The sequence below is a fragment of the Neofelis nebulosa genome, chromosome 2 (genome assembly GCF_028018385.1).
Source record: "Neofelis nebulosa isolate mNeoNeb1 chromosome 2, mNeoNeb1.pri, whole genome shotgun sequence".
Taxonomy (NCBI): Eukaryota; Metazoa; Chordata; class Mammalia; order Carnivora; family Felidae; genus Neofelis; species Neofelis nebulosa.
Window position 1 is genome coordinate 14017114 of NC_080783.1, and position 12667 is coordinate 14029780.

Sequence of the window (12667 nt, forward strand, 5' to 3'; positions counted from 1 at the left end):
CTTGAACAGGGGGCATTGTGAGAAGGCACTTGAAGTTTGTACTCATACCGTATGTTGCATTCTAGTCTGCTGTGTAAGCATTATTAGCTGGCTCTTTTACACAACTCACCTCCACAAATTAGAGAGGATAGTTGAAAGTAATACTTTAAAAGGAGGCTGATTTTTTAACTCTGAATACTCTTTATAAGTTCAGTAAAATGGTGTATGTGTTATTTAATGCTACATAACACATCTCAAAACTTAAGTTTAAAACAGCCTCTAACAATTTATCATCTTTCCTGGTTTCTGTGGATTAGAGGTTTAGGAGGAGCTCATTTGGTGAGTTTTGGCTCACAGGTTCTCATGAGGTTGTGAAGATGTCACCTGGGGCTTCAGTCATCTAATGTTTGTGCCTGGAAAATACACTTCCAAGCTGTTGGAATATTCTTCCTTCCACGTAGCTGGCAAGTTCATTTCAGCTCTTGATAAAAGAGGTCTCCGTGTCTCTTCACGTGGCCCTTACCACATAGCTGTTCAGTTGTCCTTGCATACCAGTGGGAAACTCTCCCTAACCCGAGCCATCCAAGAGCCCCGGGCAGAACCTGGCATGCCTTTATGACGCTAGCCTTTGAAGTCGCATACGGTCACTTCTTATTTTCTTGACCACCCGAGTTAGCCCCAATACTGTGAGAGGATCACACAAGGCTAAAACATACCAGGATCATTATGGGCCATCTCAGAAGCTGCCTGCAAAAGGTGGCATTTATATGTTGTGTCACATTTCATCCATGGTAGTCAAGCTGCTGAAGCTGTTTCTCTTTTTATGTAATTTTTTTAATGAATAGAAGTTTGTTATGGTTTAAAACAGCTAAAATCAGGAAGTACATAAAGTGGTAGTTTCTACCCTAGATTATAGTAACTAGCATTTGGTTTTTGAAAGGCATGTAGATATTAATTAATACATATTTTTCTGAATGTTCTTTATTATACTTCTTAAATTTTCTTGAGAGTGAGTCTGAAATATAAAAACTAGTTATGGATAATAGCAAAATTAATGTTAGGCAGTAGCACTTAAATAGAAATCAGTTAAAAACCAGTGATAATTGGTATCTCATGAAGAAGTGCTAACATCATTAATAACATAATTTCACATCATATAAAGGAAAGTGTTTGGGAATACAAGGTGAAATAGACAATTTGCAATCACAGAAATCCTTCACAAATGTCCTGACAAGACAATAAAAAAGATCTTCTAGAAGATTTGAATAATATAATTAGCAAATTAAAATTGAAAGCTATACAGAGAACTTTCAACTCAGAAAGCAAAATACACCTATTGCTCTTGGAAATATGTGAGGTTGACATAACCTTATTACTAAAAGTGAATAAGGAGAATACAAAAAAGAAAAAGCTATAGGTTATTCAACTTTAAGTGCACAAATCTTGGGACGCTTGAAGTGGCTCAGTCAATTAAGTGTCTGACTCTTGATTTTGGCTCAGGTCATGATCTCATGGTTCATGGGATCAAGCCCCACATCAGGCTCTGTGCGAATAGCCTCCTTGGCATTCTCTCTCTCTGCCCCTCCCCAACTCGCTTGTGCTCTCTCTGAAAATAAATAAGTAAACTTAAAAAAAAAAGAAATGCACAAATCTTAAATAAAATATTGGCAAGTCATACTCAGCAGCATATTGAAAGAATGATTCCGTGTGTCCAAATAGGATTTATCCCTGGAATACAAAGAAGGAATTTGTTAACATAATGAAGGTTTCTTCTCCTCCTTCATCATCATCATGATCATCATCATCATGATCATCATCATCATCATAAAGTTAACTGAGCATTTGCTGTATCGCCAGACTTTTCAAGGAGAAAATCAATTAATGATTTCTATAGATACACAAAAAGCATTTGTCAGTCTTCATTTCATATTTCCAGGATATGGGGGACTGTTAGCCACCTAAGAATAGAATGAAATCCCCTTAATGTCATAAGGTTATATCTAACGAGAGACCTAATAAGCAAACAGTAGTTAGTAGTAAAATATTAGACCTCTGCCCATGAAAGGTAGGAACAGATTTTAGGATATCTGCCTAATTATTACTATTATTCAGCATTGTTCTGCAGGTCCTAACGCTAAGAAAAAGTGAAATTTATAAAATATCAGGAGTTGACAAAATTTGTAGACAGGGTGATTGTCAACTATGATAATCACCTGGGAACATTCTTATAGAAGAGTTCAGATGAAAAAATCAACTTTTATATAAAAATCAGTTAATCAGAAAATAACTTGAGGAAAGCAATATTTTAATAAGAATCATCATCGTTTCCTAGGACTCATTCTAGCGAGAAAGGTAGAAGACTTCTACCAAAAAGGTTAATAAAGCAAAAGAAAATGAAAGGGTACATGTGCCAGAATGGGAAAAGTACATGTTACAGAGGAGGTGTCCCATTTATATTTAACATTAATACTGGTGTATTAATGGGCATGTTCCTGTACATACGCATGTGTGTATGGATTTGTATTCCTGTGTGGATATGTAGGTGTATAGGAAAAGTCCTAAAGGATGCACACTGAATTGCAATAGTCACCTCTGGGAATGATCTATAATTGTAAAATATCACCTAAGAAGGAGTTTCTAGTTTTCTCCCAGTATGACTAAACAATAGAATATGTGATTAAGTCACTTGTCACACATAATAATAATTATAATCAACATTGTAATAATAGCACCTATTTAATTTGCCAGGATTTAACATTTATAGTATTTGAAATGGCTAAAGTATGGAGACATACAGAGATCATTTGAGGCAAAGGAATGTGCTTCATCATCACTAAAATTCGCATTTCTTTCACTCCTCACTGATAGTCCTTTAGAGAAACCCACGCTGGTGCTCAGACTCCTGTGAAAGAGAGAATGACTCTCTCCAGATCAGTTACACGATCAATATGCCTATTCTTCCTGAGCTGCTCTTGAGAAAGAATAGCTTTTACACAGTAAATCAAAGCGCTCTGCCCTGCTGTGAAGACTGGGTGGCATCATACATCTGTAGACATGTAGGAACTACATCGTATACATGTACAATTCCCTTCCTGTCCCGTGGACCAGAGAGGAGCATGATGAATCAAGACATTACACATTCATTCTTCTCTAAACTGCTTTTGTTTGTACTATTGCATTTTATTCATACCATGGTAAGAAGCAAAAATTATCACCTGGACTTGAAAACATTTCTTACTTTTTTTCATGTTTAATGTTAATTACCAGGAATTTATGTTTTTTTCATTTGGTCATACAGGCAGTAAATGGTCAACACGGATTGTGAATTTTGATTATATGGTAGAATGCCTTAGCTTTGGGCTGACTTTGCTTCTTTCTAGAAAAGAAGTTGCTGAGCAGAAGTAGTGTGGGTCCACTTGTAGGATCGTAGAGCTTTTCCAAAAGCAATCGTGTTCGTTAACACTTTGTTTCGTTTTTTTTTTTACTTAAGTAGTAGAGCAGGTCCCAAATAATCTCTGCTGGATGACATTTTTAGACTAGGCCTTATATCTCCTGAAATAAAAAAGTACATGTCTTTCCAATATTTTGTGATTTGAATCACCTTTTCCTCTAGTTTGTTCAAATAAGTGAGATTTTAGTGAGGTGTCCTAATAATCAGGGAATTCTTTGTTGTAAATTATTTCTTTCATGTAATTATCTCTCCTGTTCGGTTGATTTTACTTAGTAATTAACTGATCTGCTTTAATCTTTCAAAAAGTCTAATTCTGTCAATCTGGTGAAATTTCAGGAAATTCAACAAGAGACCGATATCCCTGAAAGAGAGCTTGTTCGAGCCCTGCAGTCCCTCGCCTGTGGTAAACCAACCCAGCGGGTTCTCACGAAAGAACCCAAGTCAAAGGAAATAGAAAATGGTCACATATTTACAGTTAATGATCAGTTCACATCCAAACTACACAGAGTCAAGATTCAAACAGGTACCTGGAATTATATTTTTCCTCTGAAAAAATTATTATCTGTTGGATTTTTTTCTTCAAAAGCAGTACTGCGTTTCTGATGCTGTGTGACACGTAGGTTTAAGGACTAAAGCAGCTCTATTCATATGTGTTCCTGTCAAAATACAGTTGAATCCAAGTACGGTGAGCGTTTTAAAAAGTAATTTGTAGTGTGAACAAGGTATTTATTTCCATTTGGTTTTCAACAGGTTAAATACAATTTTGTTATAGATTAGTATTTATAAAATAATTGTTTTTAATTGGCTGAGTTAACTAATGATGGACATCTTTTTTAAACTGATTTACAAATTTGTCAGAGTTGGGGGTTATTTATCTAAAGTTTGATTTTTAGATGCAGCTATTTATGTTTTGATGGGTATTTTTTAAGTTGCAAAACCTTAAAAACCCATATTATCTCTCATTTAAAGGCTTAGAAATGACCCTATTGTGAACAATTTTTAATGTGTTTATTTTTAATTAATAATGAGCATCCTGTTTATTATATACTTAACATAGTGTACAACGTGTGTTTTCTATGTATTTAAGGGGAAAAAGCACTTTACCTTTGCTCATGTTTAAACCTCTAACATAGTTTGTTCCCTGATTTCAAAATTACTATTAGATAAGCTTCACAGGACTGACTCATCCATTACAGCTCTGTAGTCTTTGTAGAAAAATAGTATTTTAAAATAAGTTTAAAATGACTGTAGTTTCTTTAACTTTAAAAAATTGTGTTTATATTATAAGAGTCTTTTAAAAATTATTTTAATGTTAAATCTGTAACTGATTACCAGGATACATTAAAAAAACATTGTATACACACTTCTACTGACCTTTTTGACCCTGATTGGATTTGTATGCCTTCTGAAGCAGGGTGGTGTCTCTTTTAAAGCATTGCCTAATTTGTCCCATATTTGCAGACCATATCATTGTACCTTCATCACCAAAAATAGCCTCATGTTTGGACACAGATGTAAATTGAAAATAAAAACAGAACTATGCTTAAAAAGTCATGGAATAAAATATCTTTTTTTTTCCCCAGTGCAGGGCATAAGACTTTACAGATTTAGGTAGATACAGGTTTTGGATTTCAGGACTTGTTTGTATTCTAGATTTAGAGGAAGATGTATGGTGATACATAATCTGAATTACCAAACCTCACCCCTGCTTTACCCTAAATAAGTAACTCTTTATAATCCTAGATTCCATTGTGTCCAGCAATAATAATTTCAGATACTATTTTTGTTCTCAAAAAGAAATAGTCTTCTCTCTGGATTTTTAATTTGGGGTGGCAGTGGTTGTGTGTGTGTGTTGTGTGTGTGTAGTATTTTAGATCTGATGAAAATAGAATTTTTTATTTTTGATGTTAAATGTGTGTATATAACACTTTAATTAAAATAGGAATACAGTTCTGTATGGTAAGGAATTCAGCTAGATCTCTTAAAGTTCTTTTCAGCTATAAAATTCTAGGAAGAAATAATGTTTTCATTTAGGAATGGCACTTAGATTATCATGGCTCTTAAAAATATTTTGTAGAAGTTAAAATTTTCTTTCTGGTGATAAGTATGTGACCACATGGGTTTTTCCTGAGTTGTCAAAATACATCCTTGCTTTTTGGCTCATAATCGAAGATGCAAAGACTCTGTCCTAACCTAATTATGCTGCTCTTACTATAGTCAGGAATCGAAGTTTAGACAAAGAAGTTAAAAATATTACTCAAATAATACAACCTTTGAGAAGAATTAGATTTCACTGGGCCCCTGGGTGGTTCAGTCGGTTAAGTGTCCGACTTCAGCTCAGGTCGTGATCTCATGGTTTGTGAGTTCAAGCCCCACGTCAGGCTCTGTGCTGACAGCTCAGGGCCTGGATCCTGCTTTGAATTCTGTGTCTCCTGCTCTCTCTGCCTCTCCCCCGCTGGCATTCTGTCTCTCTCTCAAAAATAAATAACCGTTAAAAAAAAAAAAATTAGATTTCACTGTAATCTACAGCAATTTCCATAGTTAACAGTTTTCCCCACCACTGCATCCCACTTTTCCCCAACCCTTTCCCAGATATAGCTAGATACATCTGTACCCCCTCAGAGGCATGTGCCTCTGTTATGTTCTTCTTAAGGGAAGGGTATTGTGCGAGACTGAGAGTGAGCTTCTGCCCTCACGTTTTAAAAAACCTCCTAATCCAGTGTGTATCACCACAGCCTTCCCATTTATCTTGGAATATACCTATCTGGGTGGTCACATCTAGCAGAACACAATAGATTGTTTTTTAAAAAATTCTTGGGGCGCCTGGGTGGCTCAGTTGGTTAAGCGTCCGACTTCAGCTCAGGTCATGGTCTCGCGGTCCGTGGGTTTGAGCCCCACGTCAGGCTCTGTGCTGACCGCTCAGAGCCTAGAGCCTGTTTCAGATTCTGTGTCTCCCTGTCTCTCTGACCCTCCCCCGTTCATGCTCTTATCTCTCTCTGTCTCAAAAATAAATAAACGTTAAAAAAAAAAATTAAAAAATTCTTTTCTCCACCTTTTTATTTTAAATATTTTCAAATCCATAGAAAAAGTGAGAAACACGATAATGGACAAAGGTATGTGTGGCCGTCACCTGTATTTATGAGTCATTAAATTTTTTGTCCCATTTGCTCCGGTACCCTTGACCCCACCCTCCCCCTTCATATGTGTATATATTTGCTACAGCATTTTAAATTAATCTGCAAACATTACACTCCCCCACCCTAATACTTAAGTATACATTTATCTCCTTAGAATAAGGTATTTTCCAAAATAATTGTAATACTGTATCACACCCAAGAAAATTAATAATTCCATAATACTTATTTGTATAAATAAGTATTTTATACCACCTCCACTTACTTATCCACAGTTGCCTCAAAAATGCCTTTCTAGGGGCACCTGGGTGGCTTTGTCGGTTAAGCGTCTGACTTCGGCTCATGTCATGATCTCGCAGCTCATGTCCATGAGTTCGAGCCCTGTGCCAAGCTCTGTACTGCCAGCTCAGAGCCTGCAGCCTGCTTCAGATTCTGCATCCATCTCTCTCTCTCTCTCTCTCTCTCTCTCTCTCTCTCTCTTCCCCCCCTCCTCCTCCCCTGCTCACACTCTGTCTCTCCAAAATAAACATTAAAAAATAAAATAAAATGCCTTTCATATCTTACTCTTTAGGTCCAGGATTCAGTTAAGGTTTCCCCATTACATTGATTTTTATTTACTCTAAGTCTGTCTGTCTGTCTGTCTGTCTCTCTCTCTCTTTCTTTCTCTCTCTCCCTCTCCCCCTCCCCCCCTCTCTCTCTCCCTCCGCCTCTCTTTTTTTAATGACGTTGGCTTTTTTTGAGTAAAAGCATTATTCTTTCTTAGGAGGTCATTTTAATCTAATTCTTCTCTTCTTAAGATACTGATTATCTTTAACTTGGAAAAAGGTACTGAAAGAATTCTTAACCAAGGGATTCTAATTAGAAACTGCTGAGTAGGGGCGCCTGGGTGGCTCAGTTGGTTAAGTGTCTGACTTCGGCTCAGGTCATGATCTCGTGGTCCGTGAGTTCGAGCCCCGCGTCGGGCTCTGTGCTGACAGCTCAGAGCCTGGAGCCTGTTTCAGATTCTGTGTCTCCCTCTCTCTCTCTGACCCTCCCCCATTCATGCTCTGTCACTCTCTGTCTCAAAAATTAAAAAAAGTTAAAAAAAAAAAAAAAAAGAAAAGAAACCGCTGAGTGGACATACACACCAGAATGATCTTCTGAACTGTACAGTCTGCTCTCTTGTGGATGTGCCCGTGCCTAAGCCAGCAGTGTCTTAGGCGGTTCTTTGTAATTTTCCAATTTCTGCCTCCCAAAACTTCATTATCTATCTCTTATTGATGACCAGATAAACAAAAAATCTGTTACTTTTCTTTTTCTGCTACTTCAGTGAGAGCAAAGTTTTAAGAGAAAGGGACTTCTGTATTTATTCCTGAGCAGTTGCCTTGAAGACAGTAGGCAATAACAGAGTAAGACTTCTCTTCTCCGAAAGGTTGGAATGTACTATGCATTAGTGATAGTGAGATTGTGACATAAAGAAAAATTAAGACGTACGATAAATTGTTTAGATAATCTGTGAGAGGAACAAATAAAGTATTTGTTCTGGAGTTTCTTTCAGCTGACATCCCAGTGGTGCTTTCTCATTATTTAAGTTGAGCTAACTGCATCTTGGCAATATAGAACTCTTTCCTCCTCTTAAGATATCTTGACGTTATGTTGGTAAAGTACGAGTTGACCTCTGGAAGTCACAGCAATGAAAATTATTTACTGGTAATTTTTCTATTAAATATATCCAGCTACCATTTTTCTTCCAGGAGAGGGATCATTGTATTTAATAAAAACAAAATTGGTTTTATTATCTCTGTAAAATTAAATTCTTAATACTTAAAAAGAACAAGCAGAATTTTTGTATCAGTGACCGTTACTTATTTAAATATTTGTGAAAATAAACGTTGAAGTAGGCCCCTTTGAATGTTCTCTTCAGTGTTCTCTTGAATTAATAAGTGTATGTGTATACTCAGGTTGAAATGGACCTATGTGGATAATACTAAATTATCTTTGTCTCTAAACTACATTTTTTGCATTACGTGGTAATTACATGGTAAATGTCTTTGTCTTTTAGTTGCTGCCAAACAAGGTGAATCTGACCCAGAAAGGAAAGAAACGAGGCAGAAAGTAGACGACGACAGAAAACATGAGATAGAAGCTGCTATAGTGCGGATAATGAAGTCCAGAAAGAAGATGCAGCACAATGTATTAGTAGCAGAGGTAAGGGCGCTGCGGGGCTAGATCAGGGTCGAAAAGGCAAAATAACACTAACCGTTCAAATTTAGGGAAGAACTATATTCAAGGTATTTAAAATCTAATTTTAGAATAAGGAAACCGTAGTCAGGTAACACTTACAAAGTATGGCACTTACTTGATAACTGAGCACAGGGGTACCTCCAGATATGTGTGCACTTTGAGAACTAATATCCTTGTAATAAAAGTAATGGAATATTGTCACTTGAAGATTAAAAAAATTTTGCTGCTACTTAATGCTTTGATGTTAAACAGTCTACTTTTATTTCCAAAAATAAATAAACTTACCATTTATTGAGTGAGTGCTTACATATTATAAATTTGGAAACGAAGAAGGGGAAGCCTCCTTGAAAGGCCATTGAAATGATTAGGGCTGAATAAATATTGGTAGAGGGAGGAGAGCTGTGTGAAGACAAATGGGAAGTCACCATTTACCGACTGGCCATCCGTGGGAAATGAGAGGAGTCGAGCACACGTCGGTTTCTGGCTAAGGAGGAGGAGGGACAGTGTGCCGCTGTGTTCTTCATGTCCGTGAGCAGAATTTTGCACAAGCTGAGTTTATATCACATGGCAAAGGAAGAAAATTACAAGAGTGATCGGTCAGGAATTTTCAAAAAGTGAAAAAAGTCAAACACTTAAGACCTGTTGGCAATTAGGTAACTCACGGGTTTTCCCGGGCATTTGCATTGTTCTGGTAGAGTGGACATCTGCTGGCCGGGCCAGAGGAAGGAAGTGGAGGGGGAACCAGGAGAGTGCCTTGTCCTTCAAGATGTTGGCCCATGGGAAAGGGCGCAGAGCAAACCTGGAGGACTGGGTGTTAAGTTGAGGCGTCCTGGATTTTGTTTTTCTGGCGGGAAGATACTCCCCGTGTCTAAACGCTAAGGTTAAGGAAGGAAGGGAAAGAAGACGGGATTGAGGGACAGTTGACGTACAGAGTCTAAGAGAGGAAAGGAGAGCGAGCTGTGTAAAGAGCACAGGTGGATGGTAGGTGTGTTAACAAAGATGCTACTGATTGTGCCCCTCTTGGGACCCAGGGCACGATGCAGGGTGTGTGCTATTCAAGGGTGGATAGGAGTGTGAATAAATGTGTATGTGTAAGGAGGTGGGAGTCGAAGGAACTGTATGCTGAAGTGGTCTCTCTTCCCTGCGTGAAACAGGATGTGAGGGGATGGTGCTCAGGAACTTGCTGAACTAGAACACATTAAATGTGTGTTATCAGTCTATACCAGAGATTGGCAGACTTTTTTTTCAATGGCCAGTTGTAGTGCGAAAGCAGCCACCAGTGACAGTTAAGTGTGGCTGTGTTCCAGGAAGAATTTAGAAAAACAGGCAGTGGGGCTGTATTTGGTCTGTGGGCTACATCTTGTTGATTCCTGGTCTGCCCAAAAGGTGTAAAAACAACTTTACCCTGCAGGGAACCGAGTAGTAGATTTTGAATGATGTCGTAAACGTGGAACGGGTGTTTGTGGAAGAGAACCAAAGGAGTCTGGGAGTTGAGGGTACTGTTGACAGTATAGCTGAAGTGATCCAGACCCTGTCAAGAAGGAGGTAAGGTCAGAAGAAGTTACTAATAGCTCATAAGGAAGGGTCAGAGGGTGAGAGATCTCAGGTGGGTTGGGAACAAGTGTGTTGATAGTGGAGTGATAATACTAGAAAGGAGATAGATTTTAGTTGGAGGGGGAAAGTACTGAAGTTTCAGATTTCAAAGAATTGTCAATCCATTGTGGTCTTGGGGAAATGATCCAACAGGAGTAAAAAAAGGAAACTGGCTTGTGGGTGGATAGGTGTTCTGCAAGAGAGGCAGGGAGGCAGGGTAGATCAGTGGGGAAAGCATGAACTTTGGGGGCGGAAAGGTTTAGATTCTCATCTCAAACTATTGCTTCGGTTTGCTTTCAGTTTATGTCAGTCTTGCTGCCTGGCTATGTTCCTCACTTTACAGGGTTAAGAGCATTAAATAAGTTAACATATACAGAGTGACTGATACATAGTGCACAGTCAGACCTCGGCTGCTGCTGTCGTTACTGTTTTATTATCAGCGATGTCACAATACCTAGAATCCTGACAGCAGTTGGAGAAAAGAACAACAGCAGTAGCCCTTACAACGGACCAGACATTGCCATCAGTCTCATGAGGCCAAGTTAACTTTTCCAGGGTCCCAGTGCTAGTAAATGGAAGAGCTGGGATTTGAATCTAGATACTCTGGGTTCAGAGTGTGTGCTCTTAAAGACGTTATGATTCCGAAATTCTGTGAATGGGAGAATAACCCAGAAGTTTAAATGATAGCATCAAAATGGTTAAGCCATAGTGTGGTATACATTCATGCTAACATATTCCACCTAATTCAACTACTGACCCACCTTAGCATTCACGTTCTGATGAGGTATATTCTAACCCATACATTACATTTTCAAATAAAACCTATTTTGATTTTCAAAGTCAATTTTTGACTTTAGTAATCACATTAGTAGAGTTTGATACGAATCTTAAAATGACACATCAGTTCTGTTCAAAGGTAAGAATTTTTGTGTGTTTACATGGAAATGTTAAATATTTTTTAAATTTTCTGGTAGGAATTCGTTGTTCTACTTTCTCTTCTAGGTAACTCAGCAGTTGAAGGCTCGATTCTTACCAAGTCCAGTTGTTATTAAGAAACGTATTGAAGGACTTATTGAGAGAGAATATTTGGCACGAACACCTGAGGATCGCAAAGTATACACATATGTAGCATAAAATGCGTTCAGAAATTTGATTTATTGGACTGTACTTTTCGCATGGACTGAGAAGTTCTTTTAAATCATTAAATATTAAGACGGCCATCTCTGCTATTAAATTACAGTACATGTTCTAGACCATTCAGATCAAGCCTTTACTCCCTTTGAGAGTTTTCAACATCAATTGATTGAGCTTCAGGCTTTACGTTTATCCCTGTAGAGATCATCTTTACAGTTCCTCGGGAAAATGTGAATGTGCTGCGTTTTGTTTTCAATACTGTATGAAAACAGGAAAAAATAAAACAAAAATTTAGAAAATACAGCTCATTAAAATAAAATTGTTGGATTTCATTTCCCCAGGTCTTCAGTGTTGACGTAAATGTGTTTTGTAGTGTTGCTTAGCACTTTGCGCATTGTATAAGTTGGGTAACAAAAATGGTAAAAGAAAAGACACAGTCCCCAGTTATCTTGCTCTGCTTAAGACATTTCTTCAGCTAGTCTTGTTTAATTTAAAGGTTTGATAAATATACAAAGACCCAAGCATACATTTGAGCATGCTTTATTCTACCACTTGCACTTACTAATCCTATAGCCTTATGACCAGGAACCTTTATTTTGGGCTCCATACACTCCCTGATTTCGTTTTTCCCTATTGTAATTTGAGATTTCCCACATTAAGTCATAATGATTAGGTTTTGTTCTGCGTTATCTCTAGAGAGAGAAAATATTTTAGTATGTATAAATTGTACAATAATTTTTTGCTGTTGTACTCACTGCTAATAGTGGATTGTATAGGGCAGTGTTTTTATTTCATTTATTGTAGACAAAAATAAATGATTTCGTATACACACACCCACTAACTCAAGTATGTCAGAGCACAAAGTTGGCAGCTGGTTGTATTTAATTCAGACCCTTTGAAAAGCACATGCAGCCTATACTTTGTTTATAAATATCTTAGGTTGCCCCTCTCTTAAATATATATTTTGGTGAAGCTGGGGTGCACTGTTAATTTTCTGTTTTGAAACGCATTCTCAAGATGCAATAAATATGATTACCTTAATATTTTTTAATGAGATCTTCAGTTCTTGCAGCTGTGTTTTGGGAAGTGATAAGCAATATTTTTCAAACCTGATGATTCTTGGGTATTCGGCTATTGTCCTCCAAAGAGTCAT

At 37.5% G+C, this 12667-nt stretch overlaps 1 protein-coding gene across 4 annotated transcripts in view; it reads left to right on the forward strand.

Moving 5' to 3' along the window:
* The window catches only part of CUL3 (cullin 3), a 96425-nt gene extending 84575 nt beyond the window's left edge, over nucleotides 1-11850 (forward strand). For all 4 annotated transcript variants that reach the window (XM_058703132.1, XM_058703141.1, XM_058703155.1 and 1 more), the window contains 3 exons: nucleotides 3767-3953; nucleotides 8606-8751; nucleotides 11383-11850. In XM_058703132.1, the coding sequence (XP_058559115.1) occupies nucleotides 3767-3953; nucleotides 8606-8751; nucleotides 11383-11514 (465 nt within the window). In that variant the 3' untranslated portion in view covers nucleotides 11515-11850. The remainder of the gene's footprint in view (nucleotides 1-3766; nucleotides 3954-8605; nucleotides 8752-11382) is intronic.
* The last annotated feature ends 817 nt before the right edge of the window (nucleotides 11851-12667 follow it).